This window comes from Manis pentadactyla, chromosome 10, assembly GCF_030020395.1.
Source record: "Manis pentadactyla isolate mManPen7 chromosome 10, mManPen7.hap1, whole genome shotgun sequence".
Lineage (NCBI taxonomy): Eukaryota > Metazoa > Chordata > Mammalia > Pholidota > Manidae > Manis > Manis pentadactyla.
This window is the reverse complement of record NC_080028.1, coordinates 125,327,678-125,339,903: the sequence shown is the minus strand read 5'-3', so window position 1 is coordinate 125,339,903 and position 12,226 is coordinate 125,327,678. Positions and strand designations below refer to the sequence as shown.

General features: G+C 53.3%; 1 protein-coding gene across 3 annotated transcripts in view; it reads left to right on the top strand.

Moving 5' to 3' along the window:
• The window catches only part of ABCA3 (ATP binding cassette subfamily A member 3), a 37,458-nt gene that overhangs the window by 12,905 nt on the left and 12,327 nt on the right, over positions 1 to 12,226 (top strand). For all 3 annotated transcript variants that reach the window (XM_036920543.2, XM_036920542.2, XM_036920541.2), the window contains exons 10-18: positions 3,590 to 3,763; positions 5,683 to 5,864; positions 7,537 to 7,680; positions 8,135 to 8,264; positions 8,428 to 8,582; positions 8,820 to 8,975; positions 9,222 to 9,432; positions 10,363 to 10,513; positions 11,856 to 11,954. In XM_036920543.2, coding sequence (XP_036776438.2) covers positions 3,590 to 3,763; positions 5,683 to 5,864; positions 7,537 to 7,680; positions 8,135 to 8,264; positions 8,428 to 8,582; positions 8,820 to 8,975; positions 9,222 to 9,432; positions 10,363 to 10,513; positions 11,856 to 11,954 — 1,402 coding nt within the window. The remainder of the gene's footprint in view (positions 1 to 3,589; positions 3,764 to 5,682; positions 5,865 to 7,536; positions 7,681 to 8,134; positions 8,265 to 8,427; positions 8,583 to 8,819; positions 8,976 to 9,221; positions 9,433 to 10,362; positions 10,514 to 11,855; positions 11,955 to 12,226) is intronic.

Below are 12,226 nucleotides of genomic sequence, written 5' to 3'. Positions count from 1 at the left end.
GATTGTTGGCAAGAAGGCTGCCGACTGTCTAGGGGTGATTTTTCTTGACATGAATGTCTTGATCTGAGGAATCATCTTTTTTGGTTCTACAGGATTTCAGATTTTCCTCCCATTTTTGCTGTCATTGTCTTTGATCAGACTGTTGTTGGCATCTCTGAGTTTGTCTTCCATGTCTCTTAACATCTTCCTTTTGTTTTTATTGTGATAAAATATATAAAACATAAAATTGATCACCGTCACCACTGTTAAGTGTACATTCAGTGGCATTAGGCACATTCACTTGCTGTGCAGCCACCATCACCCTCCCCAGGGCTTCCTCATCTTTGCAAACTGAGACTCTGTCCCTGCAAAACCGTCAACTTCATCCCCACACTTCCCCCACCCCAGGCACCCACCATCCTAGTTTCTGTCTATGAATTTGACACTCTAGGGACCTCCCATGGTGGGGTCACACACAGTATTTGCCCCTTTGTGTCTGACTGCTCTCACTGAGCACAAGGTCCTCAGGGTTCACCCATGTTGTAGCAGGTGTCCAGATGTCCTTCCTTCTTAAGGCTGAATAGTATTCTGTTATATTTGTAACCACGGTTTGCTTTCCCACTCATCTGTTGATACACACTTGGGTTGCCTCCACATTTTAGCTCTTGTGATTAATGCTGCGAAGGACATGGGTATGCAGGTATTTCTTTGAGACCCTGCTTTCAGTTCTTTCCAGTACATACACAGAAGCGGGACTGCTGAATCATAAGGTTTTGTTTTTAACGTTTAAGGAACCACCAGGCTGTGTTCCAGAGCTCCTGTGCCATTTACATACCTGCCGGCAGTGCACGAGGGTTCCAATCCCTCCACTTCTGTTCTGATGGATAGTGGCCATCCTAATGGGTATGAGGTGGCAGCATCTCGGTCTCTCCTTTATGTTCTTTACTTCTTTTCCATACTTTAAAAGAATCTCTTTATGCTGAGTTCTCTATGAAATCCTTGCAGTTAACTTCTAATTCTGTAATTCTCTCTTTGACTTTGTATGTTCTAGACTGTGTCTCATTCACTGAGAGTTTATTTCTATCATTTTATTTTCTATTCACTATCCAGTTGATCTTTGTACATATTTACTAAAAGTCCTTGACATTCTTACTTTGAGGTCTTTCTCTTCTACTCTAACTCATTCCTCTGGGGAGCTTTGAACAGGTAGATAATTCCCGAATTTACATCTCCAGCTTAGGCTTCTGTCCTGAAATTCAGGCTCATACCAGACCATTTCCCTGCAAAGCTTGGTGTTCGTCTCAGTTGGACTGCGTCTGGGCCCACACTTCTGCTCTTAGCCTCAGGAATGCCTTCCCCGTCTGTCAGCTGCACTCCCTCCTTTGGGATGCTCACGCCAAAGCCTTGGGACCGCCCCCCACTCTTCCCTCCTTTCCCATCCTCCACACCCAGACCCTGACAAGTCCTGTCAGATCTACTGTCAGGATGCACCTGACCGCTACTCACCTCCCCACCGCCCCAGGGCCCAAGCCGCAATCATCACTGGGCTGGTTTACCATGTGGCCTCATGACTGGCCTCACCTGCTACTGCCCTGTGCCCATTCACCCAGCCCTGGCACACTCCCTTCTCCTGGCTCTTGTCTCCACATAGGTCAGAGGTTCTCCAAAGTGCAGTCCACAGACTCCTGGGGATCTCCAAGGCCCTTAAGGAGTTCAGAAAAATCAAAACCATTTTCACAAGAATACAAAGATTTAAAAAAAAGAAAAAGGATACAAAGATAGTGTTTGCCTTCCCTACCTTGTTGGCATGTGCTCTAGTGGAACAGAATTCTTGGCCCTGAGCACTGATCAAGACCAGCCCCAAACTGTACTGGGCACACATTCTTCACCCCCATGTGCTCCAGTAAACAAACAAAAATGCCAAAAGTATCCTTAGTGGAGCAGCAAAAAATGTTAATTTTGTTAAAACTTGACTATTAAGCATGCATTTTAAATAATCTGTGACAAGTGGGACATACACATAAAGTACTCAGCTGCATGCTGAAGCATAATTATCCTGAGGGAAATGTGTACAGTTGTTTGAGTTGCCAGCTAAACTAACTACTTTTTTCAAGAACCACCACGTTGCTCAAAAAGATGACTGTAAGACTATAGTTAGTCACACTTGGGTATTCAGCAGTTATCTTCTTGAATACAAGCTGTCTTTCAAGGCAAACAACAGACAGTATCTGATGTCAGTTACAAAATTCGAACTTTCAAGCAAAAGCCAGGATTTTGCAAACCTGTATCTACCATGAGCTCAACAGTTCCCGGTCCTTAGTTTTTATGCATTTGGCAATAATATTACCCAATGTTATTTTTTTATATGTTTATAATAAAATATGTCAACATTTGGAAGATCTGTCTAATACAACAAGCAACATTTTCCAAATGGCTAATCCTCGTGGTACGAAATCAGGAAAGAGTAATAAGCCATTCAGAGTGCAGGATAGCCCAGTGGATATTCATGTAACAGTATGAACAGTTCATTGGTTGACTTGATTCCATGAGGCACCTGACCTTTAGGAAACTACCACTTGCTGAGTGGTAGTTCAGTGGTGTGGTATCAAAGACGAATTTCCACACACACCTGAAAAAGCTATTAAAAAACCTCTCCCTTTCCCAATCACTTACTCCGCAAGCCAGATTTCCTTCATGTGCTTCACCCAAGATGGCATAATAACAGTGTGAATGCAGCAGATGGGAGAAGTCACCTGCGATCTGGTAAATCAGCATAGAGGTTTGCAAAAATCCAACACTGTGCCACTCTCCTCACTAAACTGGGAGAAATGTTGTTTTCATAAAAATATGTTCACTTGTAATGGGTTTATTGTTATTCTTTAAAATACTTACTTAGTATTAATTATACTTTAAATATAAATATATATATATATGCACCATGTAAATGAAAGTTCTTTGACATCCGTAATGATTTTCAAGAGCATAAAGGAGTCTTAAGACCATAATGTTTCAGGGCTGCAGCTTGGACTAAAGTAACACTGTTCTACCCGCACCCCTTGCCCTGGTCCTCACCTCCTCCCCATGTGCCACCTCCTCATAAAACCCTTCCCACAGTCACAACCCCCAGCCCGGGGACCATCCCGTCCGTGCTCTGTGTCTTCTTTCAGAGACCCGTCCAGCTACTCTGCCTTATGGACTCATTCACTCTGTCCCCCTGGAGTATTAGCTCTGCAAGTGAAGGGGTCTTGTGTGTTTTGTTTGTGCCAGTCTCCCGGTGCCCGCGGGGGACATGGCCCAGAGCAGGTGCACAGCCAGTATCTGGAATGCCTGAGTGAATGAGCTGGGCGGGCCAGGTGGAGCGCAGGCTGGGGGGTCAGGGGCGCAGTGTCAAGGGCGGTCTGCAGGAGAGGGCTGGAGAGACCAGTGTGGGGTCCCTGGAGTGGGGAGGACACACACAGCCCATAGAAGGTCCCCCAGCTCTGAGGCATGTGTCCCCGTGTGGCTGATGCCAGGAGGGGTCGGGCGGCTGGCCCTGGGCCTCTGCTCAGCACATGAGTGCACCTCCTGGACACGAGGATGTGTGTTCTAGTGCCTCTCCTCTCGTCTGCAGCCAACATGGCAGCTGCCATCGGGGGCTTCCTCTATTTCTTCACCTACATCCCCTACTTCTTCGTTGCTCCTCGATACAACTGGATGACCCTCAGCCAGAAGCTCTTCTCCTGCCTCCTGTCCAATGTTGCCATGGCGATGGGGGCCCAACTCATTGGGAAATTTGAAGCAAAAGGTGAATGTTCTTCTAGGAGCCACCTGTGCCCACCTGGTTCCACCGAGATTCGATTACAGACAAGTCAGTGGGCTGCCGGTGGAGTGTGGGGAGGACAGGTCCCCAGCACGGGGAAGCTTGGGCCCCAGCAGGCTGGGAGGGGAGGTGGGTCACTGATGCCACGGCTCAGAGGACAGGGTTAGCGTGTCCACTAGGCCAGGTAGCCCCGGCTTGGAGTCCCCTCCAGACCCTGTTGGAGGCAGTTGTTCCCACCAGCTGGCCGTGGGTCCCTGGCTCACTCTGAGTCTGCCTGCCTGCGAGGCGTCCCGGGTCATCATGCCTGAGGTTTTGGTGTGTGGCCTGGTCTGCTCCTGGCTTGTAGTAATGAGGTGGCTTGGAGTCACTTGTCTTCCTGTTCCCCGGTACCTCCTGCCACAATTGGTGGGGATAGCAGGTGGCCTGAGAGAAACAGGTAACAGACTAAGACAGTTTTCTTGATTTTTGTGAAATTTCTTGATTTTTGAAATCGGGTCAAATAAGACACTTATTTGGGTGGCTTGACCTGTGGGCACCCACTCTGCAGACCCCTCTGTGGACACTCCCCCATGGGGACAGGGCACCTAGTTTAACCCCAGCCCCTCACCCACTGGAAAAGCTTGGAGACAGGAGCCATCTGTTAGAAGGCCCCTTGGGTTCTCACTGAGGGCGTGGAGAGGTGAATGGCCTCAGACCCCTGACCTCCTCTCCTGGCTCTAAGAAGAGGCAGGCGGGGTGAGTGTCTGTGTGGCTGGTGTGCTGGCTTCTGTCTCCCTGGGTCTTCTGTGTGGAGCAGGTGGATGCAGCCCCCCTCCCCAACGGCCAGCCTGGCCCACCCCATCCACACATCCTCTTTGCAGGCTGAATGTGCCGTTTCTTCCAGCTGCACGATTGCTGGTTGTAGCTTCCTGGTTGTGGGTCTGTGGAAGGAGGTGGGTGGGAAGCATGGCAACATTCAGGGCACTTCGTCTTTCATTGGAATTTCCTTCCTCCGTCAGCCATGTCTCCTAACACTTTGGCTTTTAAATATACATGTTCCTGTGTTTTGTAGTTTGTGATAAAGCGTAGACTTTTATATGCAGTCCCTTCTGGGGTTCAAATACTTTCTGGAAAGCCATTTATATAGAGGAATTTAACTGCATGGCACCTCTTGGTTTTCAAAGTTCTATATGGAATTTTCTTAAAACAAATGTCTAGTTGTTTGAAAGTGAACATTGACCAAGGCCAAGAGCAGCCACTTCTATCAGCAGAGGGTAGGCTGGCTACGGAATCCCCAAGCTTCACTGGGACTGTGACCTTGCGAACCAGAGAGGGGACAGAACTCTAAACGCCATGAGATAGAGCTTTATGCATGGCTGAAGTCTTTCCATTTTTTAAATGCACACCATTCCTGTGTTGGCCCTTCCCCAAACCATGTATCTGTACAAGTGTATGTGTATCAATGCATGCATGTGTACTGTGCATACATGTTAATACATGTATGCATACTTAGGTATCGTGGGTATGGCATGTGCATGTGTTGTGTGCCATGTATGTATGTGTACATGTGTGTCACGGGTATGACGTGCATGTACCCACATGTTGGTATGGTGTGCATACATGTGGAGGTGGTGTTCATACATGCACTGTGGGTATGGTGTGCATGTGTGTGGTGTGTGTTTGTACATGCACATGTATATGTATCTCAGATACGGTGTGTGCATCTGTGTGTCGTGAATCAAATGCAAGCCCATCCAACAGTTAAGGAGCTTTTGCTGGTCTGTGACTTCCCGGTTTTGTAACCTGGGGCTGCCTTAAAGCATGGGGAAAAGCCCTGAGATGGCTGTGCAAGCGGGCAGGGAAGGCACACATGCCGTCCAGGACTGTGGGGACATTTCAGGCCTGTTTCCTGGTGTGTCCTCCAGGCACAGGTGTCCAGTGGCCAGACCTCCTGAGTCCCGTCAACGTGGACGACGACTTCTCCTTTGGGCAGGCACTGGGCATGCTGCTGCTGGACTCCGTGCTCTACGGCCTGGTGGCCTGGTACGTGGAGGCCGTGTTCCCGGGGCAGTTGGGCGTGCCCCAGCCCTGGTACTTCTGCTTCATGGTGAGTCCCGACGCCCCTGCTCTTCATGGTTGGGGGGCCCCAGTGCACTCTCCAGGTCCCCTGGGCCCTGCACAGGATGCCTAGGTAGGCTGGACCGAGGACCCTGCCCCGCACGCGGGTGGTGAGCGGAATGTCGTACAGGCCCCAAGAGCCCCCGCCTTGCCTCCCGGGTCTGAGAGAAGCTTGTGCCGGCCCCCCCGGCACAGAACCCACACACCCCATTCCCCAGCCTCCCTTCTCATGAAAAGGTCTTGTTAGGACTTCCTCCAACAAAGCAATACGGCTTCTTGTGAAAACGGTGGTGCTGCTGCACCACACAGCACAGCCTGCCACCCAGAGACGGACACTGCGGCCCCACGCACGCCTCCGCAGGCTCCGTCTGTGCGTTTATTGCCTGTAGTACATGTGTATGTGTATGTAACATTACACGCTTTTTTGTAGAAAGGGATCATATTGTAAAAATGCCTGAGACCTGTTTTTTTAAAGCCCAACAATGTATCTTAAGATACCTTAAATATGTGTACATGTGGGTCTATTTATAAACATTTTATACATATTTATAAATTTTACTTATTTTAAGGATGTGTATACTTACACTTCTGCATTTTCATGAACCAACTCCACTCTTGCTGGCGGCTCGGTCGCGACCGCCAGTGTGTGTGTCACTGTCCCTGCTGATGGGGGTCAGGTGCTGCCTCAGGAGTCATCAAGGCCAGCAGATAACTCACCAGGCGTCTGCTGCTGTTCCACCAGACCTAAGCTGCCCCTGATCCTTAGAGGCACCGTTGCTGTATCACTAAGGAAGAAAAATGCCGACAATTAAACTGGCATTTCATGATTTGTAACTTGCATCCTGATTTCACAGCCACTTAAAACGTGACAAGGTGTCCCTTGAAGCCAGAGGGCTGCGGTGTACCAGGGCTATTCCTGACACTGGAAGTGCACCAGGAGTCTAGCTGGGGATTAAACAGCCTGCGCCCCGCAGGGCTCACCACAGGGGCTCTGCTGGCCCCACACTTGCCTCTCCCCTGACCCTGCCCACCCCCATCTCCGCCCACCCCTCACATCCTCCCCTGTGCTGTCTGCCCACGGTTCACCTTGAGGGTGGGAGCATGTGGAGCATGTGCTCTGTGCTTGCATTCCTGCCCCAGCCTGGCTGTGATGGCTAGACAGAGGACAGGGGTCATCATCCTGTCGGTGGGTGGAGGTCATCCAGCAGAGGGGGGAAGCTTCCCTAGTGGAGGGGGGCACAGCCAGCTGCTTCTGCTTGTTTTGTGAACTCCTGTGTGGCTGAGTAAGGGTGCAGCTGGGGGAGTGCAGACACACCCTTCTCTTTAATACTGCATGTCACCCTGGACTGGAACTTTTGATAGCCTGTCCCTCTCCTCAGTGTCACCCCTCACTTTTTCCTTATATCATATCTGAGTTGAGATGCACAATAAGCCTCTGCCCCTATGGCAGAAGAGGAAACTGAGGCATTCCCACCTGGGTGGGTGAGGAGCCGCGCTGGCTCTAGGCCCACCCCTGGGGCTCCCCCAGCACCCTCCCTGCAGCTGGGGCACATGTGGGCAGAGCCGGTCTCAGACTTCACATTAGTTAGTTGTTGCTATTATTTATCACCAACAAAATGCAGTGCGTGGGTCTGCTGAGGCCCGCCTACCTTCCCTTCTAGCCTTCCTACTGGCGCGGGAGCCCGAGGACAGCCATGGGGAAAGAGGAAGTTGATGAGGACCCTGAGAAAGCGCTCGGGACCGAGTACTTTGAGGCCGAGCCTGAGGACCTGGTGGCTGGCATCAAGATCAAGCACGTATCCAAGGTGCCACGCCCTGTGGGTGCCACAGGGAGAGCCCAGGGCTCTCAGGGCCATAGGCCCTGCTGCCTGGCCCAGGGCTGTCTGAGCTCGTGACTGGTCTCCGAGGCTGCTCTCTGACCGTCTCCAGGCTCAGTGCGGAGACTCGGGGTCGAGTCAGCAGCACATGCCCCGGGGACCTGACCCCACATCAGCTTTGCAGCAAACGCTCCTGTGCTTGCTTCAGCCTTGTCTTGGCCTCATGGGTCTTCTAGTCCTTCTGAGACACGGGGGTGTGGGGACCTGTCAAGGGCTGGGGAGGCCAGGGCAGCAGGAAGCAGCATGGCCTCCAACCAGCACTGTGCCCAAAACGTCCCACCTCTGGGCGCCCCTGGGCGTGGTCTCCTGGGACAGGAGGGTGTTCCAGGGGGGAGCAGGGAGGGCCCCTCAAGTCCAGGGCGGCCCTTCACCCTTCCTGCAGATGTTCGGAGTGGGGAGTGTTAGAAAGGCAGCCGTCAGAGACCTGAGCCTGAACCTGTATGAGGGGCAGATCACCGTCCTGCTGGGCCACAACGGCGCAGGGAAGACCACCACCCTCTCCATGCTCACAGGTGAGGGCCACGGCCTGTGGCTCTGGCAGCCCACCTCATTCACAGGTGGGGTGCTCAGGCCAGATGAAGCAAAACACATTTATAAGGTGCAGGCCACGCCTCACCTGCCGACTGACAGATAGTTTGCCGAGCGTAAGCCCTGGGGTCTTCCGTTTGGCCCTAGGCCTCTTTCCTCCGACCAGTGGACGGGCGTATATCAATGGGTATGAGATTTCCCAAGACATGGTTCAGATCCGGAAGAGCCTGGGCCTGTGTCCACAGCACGACATCTTGTTTGACGACCTGACAGTCGCAGAACACCTGTATTTCTACGCCCAGGTGAGCCGGCAGGTGGCAGGACTCCTGGACCACCACGGTGGCTCCGTTGGTGATGTGCTTGGGCTCCCGAGGCGAGAGCCCTTGGCCTCCCTGCAAACCAAAGCTGCTTCAAGGAGCCCTTCTGCAGACCTGGAGGAAACGCAGCGGGAGGGTCGGGACCCCGAGTCAGCAGGTGGGGGAAAGCAGGCCACGCCAAGGCCAAGTGGCTCGCCGGACCTCCGTCCCCTGCTATTCCAGCTGAAAGGCTTGTCACACCAGAAGTGCCCTGAGGAGGTGGCCCAGATGCTGCACACCCTGGGCCTGGAGGACCAGCGGGACTCACACTGCAAGTTCCTGAGCGGGGGCCTGAGGCGCAAGCTCTCCATCGGCATCGCCCTCATTGCGGGCTCCAAGGTACGGGGCAGTGGGGAGGCCTCCTAGGGGACACAGGTCAGGGCCCCGCACGCAGTCGGCAGAGACTCGGGGCAGCGGGGCCCAGAGACAGGGGCCGGCTGCTGGCCCTGGATGCCTGGACGGGCAGCCTGGCATGGGTGGTCCTGGTCGGTCTTCGGGACTCAAGCCCCAAGGCGCCTGCGGCACAGCCAGCCTGGGCCTGGGTTGGGGCTCTGCCGTGGCCACAAGGCTGGTCCTCTGCCCCAGGTGCTGATGCTGGACGAGCCCACATCCGGCATGGACGCTGTCTCCAGGAGGGCCATCTGGGACCTTCTCCAGCAGCAGAAGCGTGACCGCACCATCCTGCTGACCACGCACTTCATGGATGAGGCTGACCTGCTGGGGGACCGCATTGCCATCATGGCCAAGGGGGAGCTGCAGTGCTGCGGGTCGTCGCTGTTCCTCAAGCAGAAGTATGGTGAGCAGCACAGGTGGGGGCAGGGTGGCGGGTCAAACCCCATTCCTTATGGGGTCGGTGCCGCTGGGCCAGTGGGCTGGAGAAATGCCCACTGGTACCTTTCACAGAGGCCCCTGAGGTTGGGCAGGGGGCCTTCTCTAGACCTCCTGTCTGCTGCCTCTGGATGGAGACCCACAGCCCCTGGAAGAGGGGCTGTGATGACAAGGGAGTGGTGGGATGGAGCATGTAATCTTGATCTGGCTGGGACAGTGTCCAGCCACGGTCAGCAGGTAGCGGTTGAGCCGAGGGCTACTGAGAGCAGCGGTGCCCTTGGAGAGGCCCTGCTCACCAGCACACACTTGCAATGGAGCAACTGGCCCGTGGAGTCAGGGCCCTTGGTGCTGCACGAGCATGGCTTCCTGGCATGAGGGGTGCTCGTGGCCCATCTTCTCTCCACCAGTGGGAAGGGGCAAAGGCAGACACCAGCGCCCCTCCCCTCAGGTACCCTGGGAGCCACATGCCCGGCTTCCACAGCTTCCCCTGGCCGGCACACAGTCCTGCCAAGCAGCTCGCGGCCTGATGTGCTCACCACCAAGCTGTAGGAGGCTGGGGCGGGAGGCCTTTGTCCTGGGGTTCTATCACTGAGAAAGCAGAGAAAACAGGTCCTGGGGACAGTTTTGGCCACAGCCTCGGAGACTCACAGCCTGAAGTCCCACCGGGCTTTCCTCCTTGTCACGCTCAGTAGCACAGGCCTCCAGCGTGTGTCTTCCCAGCTGGGGAGCAGGTGCAGAGGGACCGTCAGGACAGCACAGAGGGGCTCCGACACTCATCATCTGGTCCAGTAGCCCGGCGCTCGGTGCCTTTCCTGTGAGCCTGCCAGGTGGTGCCCCAAGGGCCCTGGGTCAGCCAGGACCTGTGGGAGACAGGTCACCTGGGCTCCGTGGCATGCAGGTGCAGGCTACCACATGACCCTGGTGAAGGAGCCTCACTGCAGCCCCGAGGGCATCTCCCGGCTGGTCCAGCACCACGTCCCCAACGCCACCCTGGAGAGCAGTGCTGGAGCGGAGCTGTCGTTCATTCTGCCCAAGGAGAGCACGCACAGGTGCGTGTCCAGGGGGCTACACGGTTCAGATCTGAGAAGGCAGCTCCGTGCTTGGGGTTTCCCACCCTGCGCCTTCAGGCTTGGCTGGCGGGCACCCCTCAGCTCCGGGGCCTCTGGTGGTCAGTGCCTAGCAAATCTGCCTGCCGGTCCCCGGGTGCCTGGGCTCATACCTGAGAAGGAGAAACGTCTGACTTATTACCATGGGGGTGTTCACTGCATTGCTACCATCCATACTTGGTTCCCTCCTAACACTGGGTTAGACGTGCACAGCAGCCTACTCAGAATTATCTGTGGAATTGTCAATTTTTTTATCTCCATGGTCTCAGAATTTGAGTCATGGACGCATGCCTCCTAAACAGAGCAGACTACCAGTGTGGGGAGGTAAAAACTAAAACTCTTGATCGACACTTAGAAACTTTGAGGTGTAAATTTGAAAAGTACATTTCATCTGGCTACAAACCCAAGTGAGCAATATAGTTTTAGTAACTTAATAGTATTCCTTGACTCAGATATGCCATAATTTATTTAACATCTGTCCCTTTCTCATACATTCATACTTTTCCCCAAAAAACATGCTAACGAACATCCTTCTAGAAAACTGTCCAGATCTTCAGGGACTGCTTAGGATGGATTCCCAATATTGAGGCAAATGCTACCAAGTTGCTATCTAGAAAGGTGGTGTGTCCGACTTGCTCATCTGCAACAGGAGTGTGTCTGTTTTACTCCATGGTAGCCAGCTTTGAGTACAATTCTTTAAAAACATTTGTGCTTCTAATGGGTGGAAACGGCACCCACCTGCTTCACTGGCCTTTATCCCTGCTGGAGTTTGAACGTCCCCAGCCCTTGCTGGTCTTCACCCATGGCTGCTGCCAGGCATCGAGAGTCCGTGCCTCTCCTCACTTCTCGGGCCGTGTCGTGAATGTTATCATCAACCATTGGTGTTGCAACTTTCTCCAATTTGTTGCTGCCTAATTTTGTGGGATTTTTCTCCATGTAGAAATTTTACGTAGAAATGGGGCCCGTTTCCCTTTTGATTTCTTCTTAGAAAGTAGTTCTTTACCCTGCGATCAAATGAGTATACGCCAGTTTCTCTGGGTTTGTTGTGTGATTTAATGTAGGTGTACACTATCAAAGACAGCCCTGCAGGTCAAAGCACCCACAGGATGTCACAGGGGAAACAAAGTCGGGGGAACAAAAACCAACTTTTTATTTTGGGGCAATGGCTTTTCAAGGAGCTCACCTCCCTTTGCCCCTCTGCCACACTGCACGGAAACAGTGATTTAGAAACAAGTTTCTTAGGAGGTCATGGAGAAGTGCCTCCTCATGTGGGGTCTTTTTTTAGGTTTGAAAGTCTCTTTGGTAAGCTGGAGAAGCAGCAGAAGGCACTGGGCATCGCCAGCTTCGGCGCTTCCGTCACCACCATGGAGGAGGTCTTCCTCAGGTCAGTAAAGCTGTGTCTGCGTGGGTCCAGGACCCCGCAGTGTGGATGGTTTCCTTAAAGCACTGTGGTAGCAGCAGTCCCCCTGAATGCACAGCCCCGGGTGGAGCTGGGCAGTGGGCCGGCTGTCGGAGCCCTGAGTTCGAATCGTGAGCATTACTAAGGCTTACACAAGCTCAGCGAGGTCCCTGACAGGTGCGGCAATCCAGACAGCAGAGCAGCTGTGCTCGGGCCACCAAATGAGGACCCAGGCTGGGCATGCACTTCCCCGCAGC